The sequence below is a fragment of the Oncorhynchus kisutch genome, linkage group LG11 (assembly GCF_002021735.2).
Source record: "Oncorhynchus kisutch isolate 150728-3 linkage group LG11, Okis_V2, whole genome shotgun sequence".
NCBI classification, from domain to species: Eukaryota; Metazoa; Chordata; class Actinopteri; order Salmoniformes; family Salmonidae; genus Oncorhynchus; species Oncorhynchus kisutch.
The window spans coordinates 86429952-86445733 of NC_034184.2; the positions used below are offsets into that span (position 1 = coordinate 86429952).

Sequence of the window (15782 nt, forward strand, 5' to 3'; positions counted from 1 at the left end):
AGGTCAGGATCCAATTTTGAGCCACCAATAAATTAATATTAGTATGATCCAGGGGAGTGAGTTCTAGAATAAATTAATATGATCCAGGGGAGTGAGTTCTAGAATAAATTAATATGATCCAGGGGAGTGAGTTCTAGAATAAATTAATATGATCCAGGGGAGTGAGTTCTAGAATAAATTAATATGATCCAGGGGAGTGAGTTCTAGAATAAATTAATATGATCCAGGGGAGTGAGTTCTAGAATAAATTAATATGATCCAGGGGAGTGAGTTCTAGAATAAATTAATATGATCCAGGGGAGTGAGTTCTAGAATAAATTAATATGATCCAGGGGAGTGAGTTCTAGAATAAATTAATATGATCCAGGGGAGTGAGTTCTAGAATAAATTAATATGATCCAGGGGAGTGAGTTCTAGAATAAATTAATATGATCCAGGGGAGTGAGTTCTAGAATAAATTAATATGATCCAGGGGAGTGAGTTCTAGAATAAATTAATATGATCCAGGGGAGTGAGTTCTAGAATAAATTAATATGATCCAGGGGAGTGAGTTCTAGAATAAATTAATATGATCCAGGGGAGTGAGTTCTAGAATAAATTAATATGATCCAGGGAGTGAGTTCTAGAATAAATTAATATGACCCAGGGGAGTGAGTTCTAGAATAAATTAATATTCATAGCAACATACCCACTAAGGCAAATTACCTGTTACTAAGCAACATACCACTCAGCCAAATGACCTGTTACTAAGCAACATACCCACTCAGCCAAATGACCTGTTACTAAGCAACATACCCACTCAGCCAAACGACCTGTTACTAAGCAACATACCCACTCAGCCAAACGACCTGTTACTAAGCAACATACCCACTCAGCCAAATGACCTGTTACTAAGCAACATACCCACTCAGCCAAATGACCTGTTACTAAGCAACATTTTAATTTTTTAATTTTTTATTTCACCTTTACTTAACCAGGTAGGCAAGTTGAGAACAAGTTCTCATTTACAATTGCGACCTGGCCAAGATAAAGCAAAGCAGTTCGACAGATAAAACGACACAGAGTTACACATGGAGTAAAACAAACATACAGTCAATAATACAGTATAAACAAGTCTATATACGATGTGAGCAAATGAGGTGAGAAGGGAGGTAAAGGCAAAAAAAAAGGCCATGGTGGCAAAGTAAATACAATATAGCAAGTAAAATACTGGAATGGTAGTTTTGCAATGGAAGAATGTGCAAAGTAGAAATTTAAAAAAATAATGGGGTGCAAAGGAGCAAAATAAATAAATAAATTAAAATTAAATACAGTTGGGAAAGAGGTAGTTCTTTGGGCTAAATTATAGGTGGGCTATGTACAGGTGCAGTAATCTGTGAGCTGCTCTGACAGTTGGTGCTTAAAGCTAGTGAGGGAGATAAGTGTTTCCAGTTTCAGAGATTTTTGTAGTTCGTTCCAGTCATTGGCAGCAGAGAACTGGAAGGAGAGGCGGCCAAAGAAAGAATTGGTTTTGGGGGTGACTAGAGAGATATACCTGCTGGAGCGTGTGCTACAGGTGGGAGATGCTATGGTGACCAGCGAGCTGAGATAAGGGGGGACTTTACCTAGCAGGGTCTTGTAGATGACATGGAGCCAGTGGGTTTGGCGACGAGTATGAAGCGAGGGCCAGCCAACGAGAGCGTACAGGTCGCAATGGTGGGTAGTATATGGGGCTTTGGTGACAAAACGGATTGCACTGTGATAGACTGCATCCAATTTGTTGAGTAGGGTATTGGAGGCTATTTTGTAAATGACATCGCCAAAGTCTAGGATTAGTAGGATGGTCAGTTTTACAAGGGTATGTTTGGCAGCATGAGTGAAGGATGCTTTGTTGCGAAATAGGAAGCCAATTCTAGATTTTACTTTGGATTGGAGATGTTTGATATGGGTCTGGAAGGAGAGTTTACAGTCTAACCAGACACCCAGGTATTTGTAGTTGTCCACGTATTCTAAGTCAGAGCCGTCCAGAGTAGTGATGTTGGACAGGCAGGCAGGTGCAGGTAGCGATCGGTTGAAGAGCATGCATTTAGTTTTACTTGTATTTAAGAGCAATTGGAGGCCACGGAAGGAGAGTTGTATGGCATTGAAGCTTGCCTGGAGGGTTGTTAACACAGTGTCCAAACATACCCAGTCAGCCAAACTACCTGTTCCTAAGCAACATACCCACTCAGCCAGCCTACTGACAGAGCATGGCTCTTGTGTCATTGAGTGTCCTAGCTAACTGATTCAACAGAAATATACATGACTATTTATTAATGAGGAAGCGCTAGGCTAGCTAGCTACATACCTGAGGTGAATCGAAAGGATACCGACTACTGAATTTGAAAAGCAGCTGAAATTTCTCTCCTTCGTAGAGCGTGCCCGTGGCTCCTTCCATATCTACAATCCACCTGGATGAAAAAGGTAGAAGATATTGATGTTAAAATATATACACAAACACACACAGCACTAGTCAAAACGTATACCACCCACCTGGATGGGACTACCAGCTCTCTATACCACCCACCTGGATGGGACTACCAGCTCTCTATACCACCCACCTGGATGGGACTACCAGCTCTCTATACCACCCACCTGGATGGGACTACCAGCTCTCTATACCACCCACCTGGATGGGACTACCAGCTCTCTATACCACCCACCTGGATGGGACTACCAGCTCTCTATACCACCCACCTGGATGGGACTACCAGCTCTCTATACCACCCACCTGGATGGGACTACCAGCTCTCTATACCACCCACCTGGATGGGACTACCAGCTCTCTATACCACCCACCTGGATGGGACTACCAGCTCTCTATACCACCCACCTGGATGGGACTACCAGCTCTCTATACCACCCACCTGGATGGGACTACCAGCTCTCTATACCACCCACCTGGATGGGACTACCAGCTCTCTATACCACCCACCTGGATGGGACTACCAGCTCTCTATACCACCCACCTGGATGGGACTACCAGCTCTCTATACCACCCACCTGGATGGGACTACCAGCTCTCTATACCACCCACCTGGATGGGACTACCAGCTCTCTATACCACCCACCTGGATGGGACTACCAGCTCTCTATACCACCCACCTGGATGGGACTACCAGCTCTCTATACCACCCACCTGGATGGGACTACCAGCTCTCTATACCACCCACCTGGATGGGACTACCAGCTCTCTATACCACCCACCTGGATGGGACTACCAGCTCTCTATACCACCCACCTGGATGGGACTACCAGCTCTCTATACCACCCACCTGGATGGGACTACCAGCTCTCTATACCACCCACCTGGATGGGACTACCAGCTCTCTATACCACCCACCCTGGATGGGACTACCAGCTCTCTATACCACCCACCTGGATGGGACTACCAGCTCTCTATACCACCCACCTGGATGGGACGACCAGCTCTCTATACCACCACCTGGATGGGACTACCAGCTCTCTATACCACCCACCTGGATGGGACTACCAGCTCTCTATAACCACCCCACCTGGATGGACACCAGCCTCTTATCCCACCCACCGGATGGACTACCACTCTCTATACCACCCACCTGGAGGGACTACCAGCTCTCTATACCACCCACCGGATGGGACTACCAGCTCTCCTATACCACCCACCTGGATGGGACTACCAGCTCTCTATACCACCCACATGGATGGGACTACCAGCTCTGCTATACCACCCACCTGGATGGGACTACCAGCTCTCTATACCACCCACCTGGATGGGACTACCAGCTCTCTATACCACCCACCTGGATGGGACTACCAGCTCTCTATACCACCCCCTGGATGGGACTACCATCTCTCTATAACCCACCCACACTAGGATGGGACTACCAGCTCTCTATACCACCCAACCTGATGGGACTACCAGCTCTCTATACCACCCACCTGGATGGGACTACCAGCTCTCTATACACACCCGACCTGGATGGGACTACCAGCTCTCTAGACCACCCACCTGGAATGGGACTACCAGTCTCTCTATACCACCCACCTTGGAGGGGACTACCAGGCTCTCTATACCACCCCACCTGGATGGGACTACCAGCTCTCTATACCACCCACCTGGATGGGACTACCAGCTCTCTATACCACCCACCTGGATGGACTACCAAGCTCTCTATACCACCCACCTGGATGGACTACCCAGCTTCTATACCACCCACCTGGATGGACTACAGCTCTCTATACCACCCACCTGGATGGGACTACCAGCTCTCTATACCACCCACCTGGATGGGACTACCAGCTCTCTATACCACCCACCTGGATGGGACTACCAGCTCTCTATACCACCCACCTGGATGGGACTACCAGCTCTCTATACCACCCACCTGGATGGGACTACCAGCTCTCTATACCACCCACCTGGATGGGACTACCAGCTCTCTATACCACCCACCTGGATGGGACTACCAGCTCTCTATACCACCCACCTGGATGGGACTACCAGCTCTCTATACCACCCACCTGGATGGGACTACCAGCTCTCTATACCACCCACCTGGATGGGACTACCAGCTCTCTATACCACCCACCTGGATGGGACTACCAGCTCTCTATACCACCCACCTGGATGGGACTACCAGCTCTCTATACCACCCACCTGGATGGGACTACCAGCTCTCTATACCACCCACCTGGATGGGACTACCAGCTCTCTATACCACCCACCTGGATGGGACTACCAGCTCTCTATACCACCCACCTGGATGGGACTACCAGCTCTCTATACCACCCACCTGGATGGGACTACCAGCTCTCTATACCACCCACCTGGATGGGACTACCAGCTCTCTATACCACCCACCTGGATGGGACTACCAGCTCTCTAACCACCCCACCTGGATGGGACTACCAGCTCTCTATACCACCCACCTGGATGGGACTACCAGCTCTCTATACCACTCACCTGGATGGGACTACCAGCTCTCTATACCACCCACCTGGATGGGACTACCAGCTCTCTATACCACCCACCTGGTAGTGTGGTGGATGGGACGACCATCTCCTCTATACCACCCACCTGGTAGTGTGGTGGATGGGACGACCAGCTCTCTGTAACCTAGAGGACTACCAGCTCTCTGTAACCTAGAGGACTACCAGCTCTCTGTAACCTAGAGGACGACCAGATCTCTGTAACCTAGAGGACTACCAGCTCTCTGTAACCTAGAGGACTACCAGCTCTCTGTAACCTAGAGGACTACCAGCTCTCTGTAACCTAGAGGACTACCAGCTCTCTGTAACCTAGAGGACTACCAGCTCTCTGTAACCTAGAGGACTACCAGCTCTCTGTAACCTAGAGGACTACCAGCTCTCTGTAACCTAGAGGACGACCAGCTCTCTGTAACCTAGAAGACGACCAGCTCTCTGTAACCTAGAGGACGACCAGCTCTCTGTAACCTAGAGGACGACCAGCTCTCTGTAACCTAGAGGACGACCAGCTCTCTGTAACCTAGAGGACGACCAGCTCTCTGTAACCTAGAGGACGGCCAGCTCTCTGTAACCTAGAGGACTACCAGCTCTCTGTAACCTAGAGGACTACCAGCTCTCTGTAACCTAGAGGACTACCAGCTCTCTGTAACCTAGAGGACTACCAGCTCTCTGTAACCTAGAGGACTACCAGCTCTCTGTAACCCAGAGGACTACCAGCTCTCTGTAACCTAGAGGACTACCAGCTCTCTGTAACCTAGAGGACTACCAGCTCTCTGTAACCTAGAGGACGACCAGCTCTCTGTAACCTAGGGCGACCAGCTCTCTGTAACCTAGAGGACGACCAGCTCTCTGTAACCTAGAGGACGACCAGCTCTCTGTAACCTAGAGGACTACCAGCTCTCTGTAACCTAGAGGACTACCAGCTCTCTGTAACCTAGAGGACTACCAGCTCTCTGTAACCTAGAGGACGACCAGCTCTCTGTAACCTAGAGGACGACCAGCTCTCTGTAACCTAGAGGACGACCAGCTCTCTGTAACCTAGAGGACTACCAGCTCTCTGTAACCTAGAGGACTACCAGCTCTCTGTAACCTAGAGGGCGACCAGCTCTCTGTAACCTAGAGGGCGACCAGCTCTCTGTAACCTAGAGGGCGACCAGCTCTCTGTAACCTAGAGGACTACCAGCTCTCTGTAATCTAGAGGACTACCAGCTCTCTGTAATCTAGAGGACTACCAGCTCTCTGTAACCTAGAGGACGACCAGCTCTCTGTAACCTAGAGGACGACCAGCTCTCTGTAACCTAGAGGACGACCAGCTCTCTGTAACCTAGAGGACGACCAGCTCTCTGTAACCTAGAGGACGACCAGCTCTCTGTAACCTAGAGGACGACCAGCTCTCTGAAACCTAGAGGGCGACCAGCTCTCTGTAACCTAGAGGACTACCGGCTCTCTGTAACCTAGAGGACTACCGGCTCTCTGTAACCTAGAGGACTACCAGCTCTCTGTAACCTAGAGGACTACCAGCTCTCTGTAACCTAGAGGACTACCAGCTCTCTGTAACCTAGAGGACTACCAGCTCTCTGTAACCTAGAGGACGACCAGCTCTCTGTAACCTAGAGGACGACCAGCTCTCTGTAACCTAGAGGACGACCAGCTCTCTGTAACCTAGAGGACTACCAGCTCTCTGTAACCTAGAGGACTACCAGCTCTCTGTAACCTAGAGGACTACCAGCTCTCTGTAACCTAGAGGGCAACCAGTGGGTCCATCTCCTCTATACCACCCACCTGGTAGTGTGGTGGATGGGACGACCAGCTCTCTGTAACCTAGAGGGCAACCAGTGGGTCCGTCTCCTCTATACCACCCACCTGGTAGTGTGGTGGATGGGACTACCAGCTCTCTGTAACCTAGAGGGCAACCAGTGGGTCCGTCTCCTCTATACCACCCACCTGGTAGTGTGGTGGGTGGGACTACCAGCTCTCTGTAACCTAGAGGGCTACCAGCTCTCTGTAACCTAGAGGACTACCAGCTCTCTGTAACCTATAGGACTACCAGCTCTCTGTAACCTAGAGGACGACCAGCTCTCTGTAACCTAGAGGACGACCAGCTCTCTGTAACCTAGAGGACGACCAGCTATCTGTAACCTGGAGGACGACCAGCTCTCTGTAACCTGGAGGACGACCAGCTCTCTGTAACCTAGAGGACGACCAGCTCTCTGTAACCTAGAGGACGACCAGCTCTCTGTAACCTAGAGGACGACCAGCTCTCTGTAACCTAGAGGACGACCAGCTCTCTGTAACCTAGAGGACGACCAGCTCTCTGTAACCTGGAGGACTACCAGCTCTCTGTAACCTAGAGGACTACCAGCTCTCTGTAACCTAGAGGACTACCAGCTCTCTGTAACCTAGAGGACTACCAGCTCTCTGTAACCTAGAGGACTACCAGCTCTCTGTAACCTAGAGGACGACCAGCTCTCTGTAACCTAGAGGGCAACCAGCTCTCTGTAACCTAGAGGGCAACCAGCTCTCTGTAACCTAGAGGACTACCGGCTCTCTGTAACCTAGAGGACTACCAGCTCTCTGTAACCTAGAGGACTACCGGCTCTCTGTAACCTAGAGGACTACCGGCTCTCTGTAACCTAGAGGACTACCGGCTCTCTGTAACCTAGAGGGCGACCGGCTCTCTGTAACCTAGAGGGCGACCGGCTCTCTGTAACCTAGAAGACTACCGGCTCTCTGTAATCTAGAGGACTACCAGCTCTCTGTAACCTAGAGGACTACCAGCTCTCTGTAACCTAGAGGACGACCAGCTCTCTGTAACCTAGAGGGTGACCAGCTCTCTGTAACCTAGAGGGTGACCAGCTCTCTGTAACCTAGAGGGCGACCAGCTCTCTGTAACCTAGAGGACTACCAGCTCTCTGTAACCTAGAAGACTACCAGCTCTCTGTAACCTAGAGGACGACCAGCTCTCTGTAACCTGGAGGACGACCAGCTCTCTGTAACCTAGAGGACGACCAGCTCTCTGTAACCTAGAGGACGACCAGCTCTCTGTAACCTAGAGGACTACAAGCTCTCTGTAACCTAGAGGACGACCAGCTCTCTGTAACCTAGAGGGCGACCAGCTCTCTGTAACCTAGAGGACTACCAGCTCTCTGTAACCTAGAGGACTACCAGCTCTCTGTAACCTAGAGGACTACCAGCTCTCTGTAACCTAGAGGACGACCAGCTCTCTGTAACCTAGAGGACGACCAGCTCTCTGTAACCTAGAGGACGACCAGCTCTCTGTAACCTAGAGGACTACCAGCTCTCTGTAACCTAGAGGTCTACCAGCTCTCTGTAACCTAGAGGACTACCAGCTCTCTGTAACCTAGAGGACTACCAGCTCTCTGTAACCTAGAGGACTACCAGCTCTCTGTAACCTAGAGGACTACCAGCTCTCTGTAACCTAGAGGACTACCAGCTCTCTGTAACCTAGAGGACTACCAGCTCTCTGTAACCTAGAGGACTACCAGCTCTCTGTAACCTAGAGGACTACCAGCTCTCTGTAACCTAGAGGACGACCAGCTCTCTGTAACCTAGAGGACGACCAGCTCTCTGTAACCTAGAGGACGACCAGCTCTCTGTAACCTAGAGGACGACCAGCTCTCTGTAACCTAGAGGACGACCAGCTCTCTGTAACCTAGAGGACGACCAGCTCTCTGTAACCTAGAGGACGACCAGCTCTCTGTAACCTAGAGGACGACCAGCTCTCTGTAACCTAGAGGACGACCAGCTCTCTGTAACCTAGAGGACGACCAGCTCTCTGTAACCTAGAGGACGACCAGCTCTCTGTAACCTAGAGGACGACCAGCTCTCTGTAACCTAGAGGACGACCAGCTCTCTGTAACCTAGAGGACTACCAGCTCTCTGTAACCTAGAGGACGACCAGCTCTCTGTAACCTAGAGGACTACCAGCTCTCTGTAACCTAGAGGACTACCAGCTCTCTGTAACCTAGAGGACTACCAGCTCTCTGTAACCTAGAGGACTACCAGCTCTCTTTAACCTAGAGGGCAACCAGCTCTCTGTAACCTAGAGGACTACCAGCTCTCTGTAACCTAGAGGGCTACCAGCTCTCTGTAACCTAGAGGGCTACCAGCTCTCTGTAACCTAGAGGGCTACCAGCTCTCTGTAACCTAGAGGGCTACCAGCTCTCTGTAACCTAGAGGACTACCAGCTCTCTGTAACCTAGAGGACTAGCAGCTCTCTGTAACCTAGAGGACTACCAGCTCTCTGTAACCTAGAGGACTACCAGCTCTCTGTAACCTAGAGGACTACCAGCTCTCTGTAACCTAGAGGACTACCAGCTCTCTGTAACCTAGAGGACTACCAGCTCTCTGTAACCTAGAGGACTACCAGCTCTCTGTAACCTAGAGGACTACCAGCTCTCTGTAACCTAGAGGACGACCAGCTCTCTGTAACCTAGAGGACGACCAGCTCTCTGTAACCTAGAGGACGACCAGCTCTCTGTAACCTAGAGGACGACCAGCTCTCTGTAACCTAGAGGGCAACCAGCTCTCTGTAACCTAGAGGACAACCAGTGGGTCCGTCTCCTCTATACCACCCACCTGGTAGTGTGGTGGATGGGACGACCAGCTCTCTGTAACCTAGAGGACTACCAGCTCTCTGTAACCTAGAGGACTACCAGCTCTCTGTAACCTAGAGGACTACCAGCTCTCTGTAACCTAGAGGACTACCAGCTCTCTGTAACCTAGAGGACTACCAGCTCTCTTGTAACCTAGAGGACTACCGAGTCTCTGTAACCTAGAGGGCAACCAGTGGGTCCATCTCCTCTATATCACCCACCTGGTAGTGTGGTGGATGGGACGACCAGCTCTCTGTAACCTAGAGGGCAACCAGTGGGTCCGTCTCCTCTATACCACCCACCTGGTAGTGTGGTGGATGGGACTACCAGCTCTCTGTAACCTAGAGGGCAACCAGTGGGTCCGTCTCCTCTATACCACCCACCTGGTAGTGTGGTGGATGGGACTACCAGCTCTCTGTAACCTAGAGGACTACCAGCTCTCTGAACCTAGAGGACTACCAGCTCTCTGTAACCTAGAGGACTACCAGCTCTCTGTAACCTAGAGGACTACCAGCTCTCTGTAACCTAGAGGACTACCAGCTCTCTGTAACCTGGGAGGACGACCAGCTCTCTGTAACCTAGAGGACGACCAGCTCTCTGTAACCTAGAGGACTACCAGCTCTCTGTAACCTAGAGGACTACCAGCTCTCTGTAACTAGAGGACTACCAGCTCTCTGTAACCTAGAGGACTACCAGCTCTCTTTAACCTAGAGGGCAACCAGCTCTCTGTAACCTAGAGGACTACCAGCTCTCTGTAACCTAGAGGGCTACCAGCTCTCTGTAACCTAGAGGGCTACCAGCTCTCTGTAACCTAGAGGACTACCAGCTCTCTGTAACCTAGAGGACTAGCAGCTCTCTGTAACCTAGAGGACTACCAGCTCTCTGTAACCTAGAGGACTACCAGCTCTCTGTAACCTAGAGGACTACCAGCTCTCTGTAACCTAGAGGACTACCAGCTCTCTGTAACCTAGAGGACGACCAGCTCTCTGTAACCTAGAGGACGACCAGCTCTCTGTAACCTAGAGGACGACCAGCTCTCTGTAACCTAGAGGACGACCAGCTCTCTGTAACCTAGAGGGCAACCAGCTCTCTGTAACCTAGAGGACAACCAGTGGGTCCGTCTCCTCTATACCACCCACCTGGTAGTGTGGTGGATGGGACGACCAGCTCTCTGTAACCTAGAGGACTACCAGCTCTCTGTAACCTAGAGGACTACCAGCTCTCTGTAACCTAGAGGACTACCAGCTCTCTGTAACCTAGAGGACTACCAGCTCTCTGTAACCTAGAGGACTACCAGCTCTCTGTAACCTAGAGGACTACCAGCTCTCTGTAACCTAGAGGACTACCACTCTCTGTAACCTAGAGGACTACCAGCTCTCTGTAACCTAGAGGGCAACCAGTGGGTCCATCTCCTCTATACCACCCACCTGGTAGTGTGGTGGATGGGACGACCAGCTCTCTGTAACCTAGAGGGCAACCAGTGGGTCCGTCTCCTCTATACCACCCACCTGGTAGTGTGGTGGATGGGACTACCAGCTCTCTGTAACCTAGAGGGGCAACCAGTGGGTCCGTCTCCTCTATACCACCCACCTGGTAGTGTGGTGGATGGGACTACCAGCTCTCTGTAACCTAGAGGACTACCAGCTCCTCTGTAACCTAGAGGACTACCAGCTCTCTGTAACCTGGAGGACGACCAGCTCTCTGTAACCTAGAGGACGACCAGCTCTCTGTAACCTAGAGGACGACCAGCTCTCTGTAACCTAGAGGACTACCAGCTCTCTGTAACCTAGAGGACTAACCAGCTCTCTTAACCTAGAGGACTACCAGCTCTCTTTAACCTAGAGGACTACCAGCTCTCTGTAACCTAGAGGACTACCAGCTCTCTTTAACCTAGAGGACTACCAGCTCTCTGTAACCTAGAGGACTACCAGCTCTCTGTAACCTAGAGGACTACCAGCTCTCTGTAACCTAGAGGACTACCAGCTCTCTGTAACCTAGAGGACTAACCAGCTCTCTGTAACCTAGAGGACTACCAGCTCTCTGTAACCTAGAGGACTACCAGCTCTCTGTAACCTAGAGGACTACCAGCTCTCTGTATCCTAGAGGACTACCAGCTCTCTGTAACCTAGAGGACTACCAGCTCTCTGTAACCTCGAGGGCTACCAGCTCTCTGTAACCTAGAGGGCGACCAGCTCTCTGTAACCTAGAGGACGACCAGCTCTCTGTAACCTAGAGGACGACCAGCTCTCTGTAACCTAGAGGACCACCAGCTCTCTGTAACCTAGAGGACGACCAGCTCTCTGTAACCTAGAGGACTACCAGCTCTCTGTAACCTAGAGGACGACCAGCTCTCTGTAACCTAGAGGGCAAACCAGCTCTCTGTAACCTAGAGGACAACCAGTGGGTCCGTCTCCTCTATACCACCCACCTGGTAGTGTGGTGGATGGGACGACCAGCTCTCTGTAACCTAGAGGACTACCAGCTCTCTGTAACCTAGAGGACTACCAGCTCTCTGTAACCTAGAGGGCTACCAGCTCTCTGTAACCTAGAGGACTACCAGCTCTCTGTAACCTAGAGGACGACCAGCTCTCTGTAACCTAGAGGGCAACCAGCTCTCTGTAACCTAGAGGACAACCAGTGGGTCCGTCTCCTCTATACCACCCACCTGGTAGTGTGGTGGATGGGACGACCAGCTCTCTGTAACCTAGAGGACTACCAGCTCTCTGTAACCTAGAGGACTACCAGCTCTCTGTAACCTAGAGGGCTACCAGCTCTCTGTAACCTAGAGGACTACCAGCTCTCTGTAACCTAGAGGACTACCAGCTCTCTGTAACCTAGAGGACTACCAGCTCTCTGTAACCTAGAGGGCAACCAGTGGGTCCATCTCCTCTATACCACCCACCTGGTAGTGTGGTGGATGGGACTACCAGCTCTCTGTAACCTAGAGGGCAACCAGTGGGTCCGTCTCCTCTATACCACCCACCTGGTAGTGTGGTGGATGGGACTACCAGCTCTCTGTAACCTAGAGGGCAACCATGGGTCCGTCTCCTCTATACCACCCACCTGGTAGTTGTGGTGGATGGGACTACCAGCTCTCTGTAAACCCCCTCTGTAACCTAGGACTACCAGCTCTCTGTAACCTAGAGGACTACCAGCTCTCTGTAACCTAGAGGACTACCAGCTCTCTGTAACCTAGAGGACTACCAGCTCTCTGTAACCTAGAGGACTACCAGCTCTCTGTAACCTAGAGGACTACCAGCTCTCTGTAACCTAGAGGACTACCAGCTCTCTGTAACCTAGAGGACTACCAGCTCTCTGTAACCTAGAGGGCAACCAGCTCTCTGTAACCTAGAGGACTACCAGCTATCTGTAACCTAGAGGACTACCAGCTCTCTGTAACCTAGAGGACTACCAGCTCTCTGTAACCTAGAGGACTACCAGCTCTCTGTAACCTAGAGGACTACCAGCTCTGTGTAACCTAGAGGACTACAGCTCTCTGTAACCTAGAGGGCAACCAGCTCTCTGTAACCTAGAGGACTACCATCTCTCTGTAACCTAGAGGGCTACCATCTCTCTGTAACCTAGAGGACAACCAGCTCTCTGTAACCTAGAGGACTACCAGCTCTCTGTAACCTAGAGGACTACCAGCGTCTGTGTAACCTAGAGGACTACCAGGCTCTCTGTAACCTAGAGGGCAACCAGCTCTCTGTAACCTAGAGGACTACCATCTCTCTGTAACCTAGAGGGCTAACCATCTCTCTGTAACCTAGAGGACAACCAGCTCTCTGTAACCTAGAGGACTACCAGCTCTCTGTAACCTAGAGGACTACCAAGCTCTCTGTAACCTAGAGGACTACCAGCTCTCTGTAACCTAGAGGACTACCAGCTCTCTGTAACCTAGAGGACTACCAGCTCTCTGTAACCTAGAGGACTACTACCAGCTCTCTGTAACCTAGAGGACTACCAGCTCTCTGTAACCTAGAGGACTACCAGCTCTCTGTAACCTAGAGGACTACCAGCTCTCTGTAACCTAGAGGACTACCAGCTCTCTGTAACCTAGAGGACTACCAGCTCTCTGTAGACCTAGAGACTACCAGCTCTCTGTAACCTAGAGGACTACCAGCTCTCTGTTAATAGGGACTACCAGCTCTCTGTAACTAGAGGACTACCAGCTCTCTGTAACCTAGAGGACTCCCCGCAAGACTCTCTGTAACCTAGAGGACTACAGCTCTCTGTAACCTAGAGGACTACCAGCTCTCTGTAACTGGAGGACTACCAGCTCTCTGTAACCTAGAGGACTACCAGCTCTCTGTAACCTAGAGGACTACCAGCTCTCTGTAACCTAGAGGACTACCAGCTCTCTGTAACCTAGAGGACTACCAGCTCTCTGTAACCTAGAGGACTAACAGCTCTCTGTAAACTAGAGGACTACCAGCTCTCTGTAACCTAGAGGAATACCAGCTCTCTGTAACCTAGAGGGCTACCAGCTCTCTGTAACCTAGAGGACTACGCTCTCTGTAACCTAGAGGGCGACCAGCTCTCTGTAACCTAGAGGACGACCAGCTCTCTGTAACCTAGAGGACGACCAGCTCTCTGTAACCTAGAGGACGACCAGTTATACAAATTGATGGAAAGTGGTTGGGGGAAAAAATATTTGACATTATAAAAATCCATGTACACAAAAAAAACACACTTCTTCGGGGTGAGACAGGGATGCAGTGTAAGACCAAACCTCTTCAAAGTGGGGTACAGCACCAGTCAAAAGTTTAAACACCTACTCATTCAAAAGGTTTTTCTTAATTTTTACTATTTTCTACATTGTAGAATGATAGTGAAGACATCAAAGCTATAAAATAACAAACACATATGGAATCATGTAGGAACCAAAACAGTGTTAAGCTACTCAAAATATGTTTTATTTGAGATTCTTCAAAGTAGCCACCCTTTGCCTTGATGACAGCTTTGCTATATGAACTAATTGGCGAGGGTACTAGAACAGTCTGCAGCACCTGGCCTCACCCAACTAGAATATGAAGTCAAATGTCTCCTGTTTGCTGATGATCTGGTGCTTCTCTGGTCTGGTGCTTCTGTCCCCAACCAAGGAGGGTCTACAGCAGCACCTAGATATTCTGCACAGATTCTGTCAGACCTGGGCCCTGACAGTAAATCTCAGTAAGACAAAAATAAGTGTTCCAAAAAAGTTCTAGTTGCCAGGACAACAAATACAAATTCCATCTACACACCGTTGCCCTAGAGCACACAAAAAACGTACCTCGGCTAAACATTAGCACCACAGGTAACTTCCACAAAGCTGTGAACGATCTGAGACTATTATTGTACAGTTTCACGTTTGTTTTTGTTGTTTTTGTATAGTTCGTTCAGTGTTCTTTCCGTCATTAAAAGCAACTGACTTGCCTGGTTAAATAAAGGTAATAGGCAAGACATGGCTCTCAAGAGAAGACAGGCTATGTGCTCACTGCCCACACAATGAGGTAGAAACTGAGCTGCACTTCCTAACCTCCTGCCCAATGTATGACCATATTAGAGAGACATATTTCCCTCAGATTACACAGATCCACAAAGAATTCGAAAACAAATCCAATTTTGAAAAACTCCCATATCTACTGGGTGAAATACCACAGTGTTCCATCACAGCAGCAAGATGTGTGACCTGGTTGCCACAACAAACACCATTGTATATACAAACCTATATTTATGTTAATTTATTTCCCTTTTGTACTTTTAACTATTGCACATATGACATTTGAAATTTATTTATTCTTTTGTGAGTAAGTTTTACTGTTACTTTTTATTGGTTCTTTTCACTTTCGTTTATTATCTATTTCACTTGCTTTGGCAATGTTAACATATGTTTCCCTTAATCAATAAAGCCCTTGAATTGAGGAGGAAAGAGAGACAAACAGACTGACAGACAGAGAGAGAGAGAGAGAGAGACACACTGGAGGGAGAGGAGGAGAGAGAGAGAGAGAGAGACCAGAGGAGAGAGAGAGAGAGAGAGAGAGAGAGAGCGAGAGAGAGACACAGAGGAGAGAGAGAGAGAGAGAGAGAGAGAGAGAGAGAGAGAGATCACAGAGGAGAGGAGAGAGAGGAGAGAGAGATGAGAGAGAGAGCGAGAGAGAGACACAAGGAGAGAGAGAGAAGGAGAGAGAGAGAGAGAGA

General features: G+C 49.8%; 1 protein-coding gene across 2 annotated transcripts in view; it reads right to left on the minus strand.

The window, feature by feature from the left end:
- LOC109884727 (probable ubiquitin-conjugating enzyme E2 W-B) overlaps positions 1-15782 on the minus strand; it is a 35447-nt gene that overhangs the window by 11755 nt on the left and 7910 nt on the right. For both annotated transcript variants that reach the window (XM_031836438.1, XM_031836439.1), the window contains one exon: positions 2327-2429. Coding sequence is in view for 1 of the 2 variants with exons in the window: in XM_031836439.1 (XP_031692299.1) it covers positions 2327-2429 (103 nt within the window). In the remaining variant the exon portion in view is untranslated. The remainder of the gene's footprint in view (positions 1-2326; positions 2430-15782) is intronic.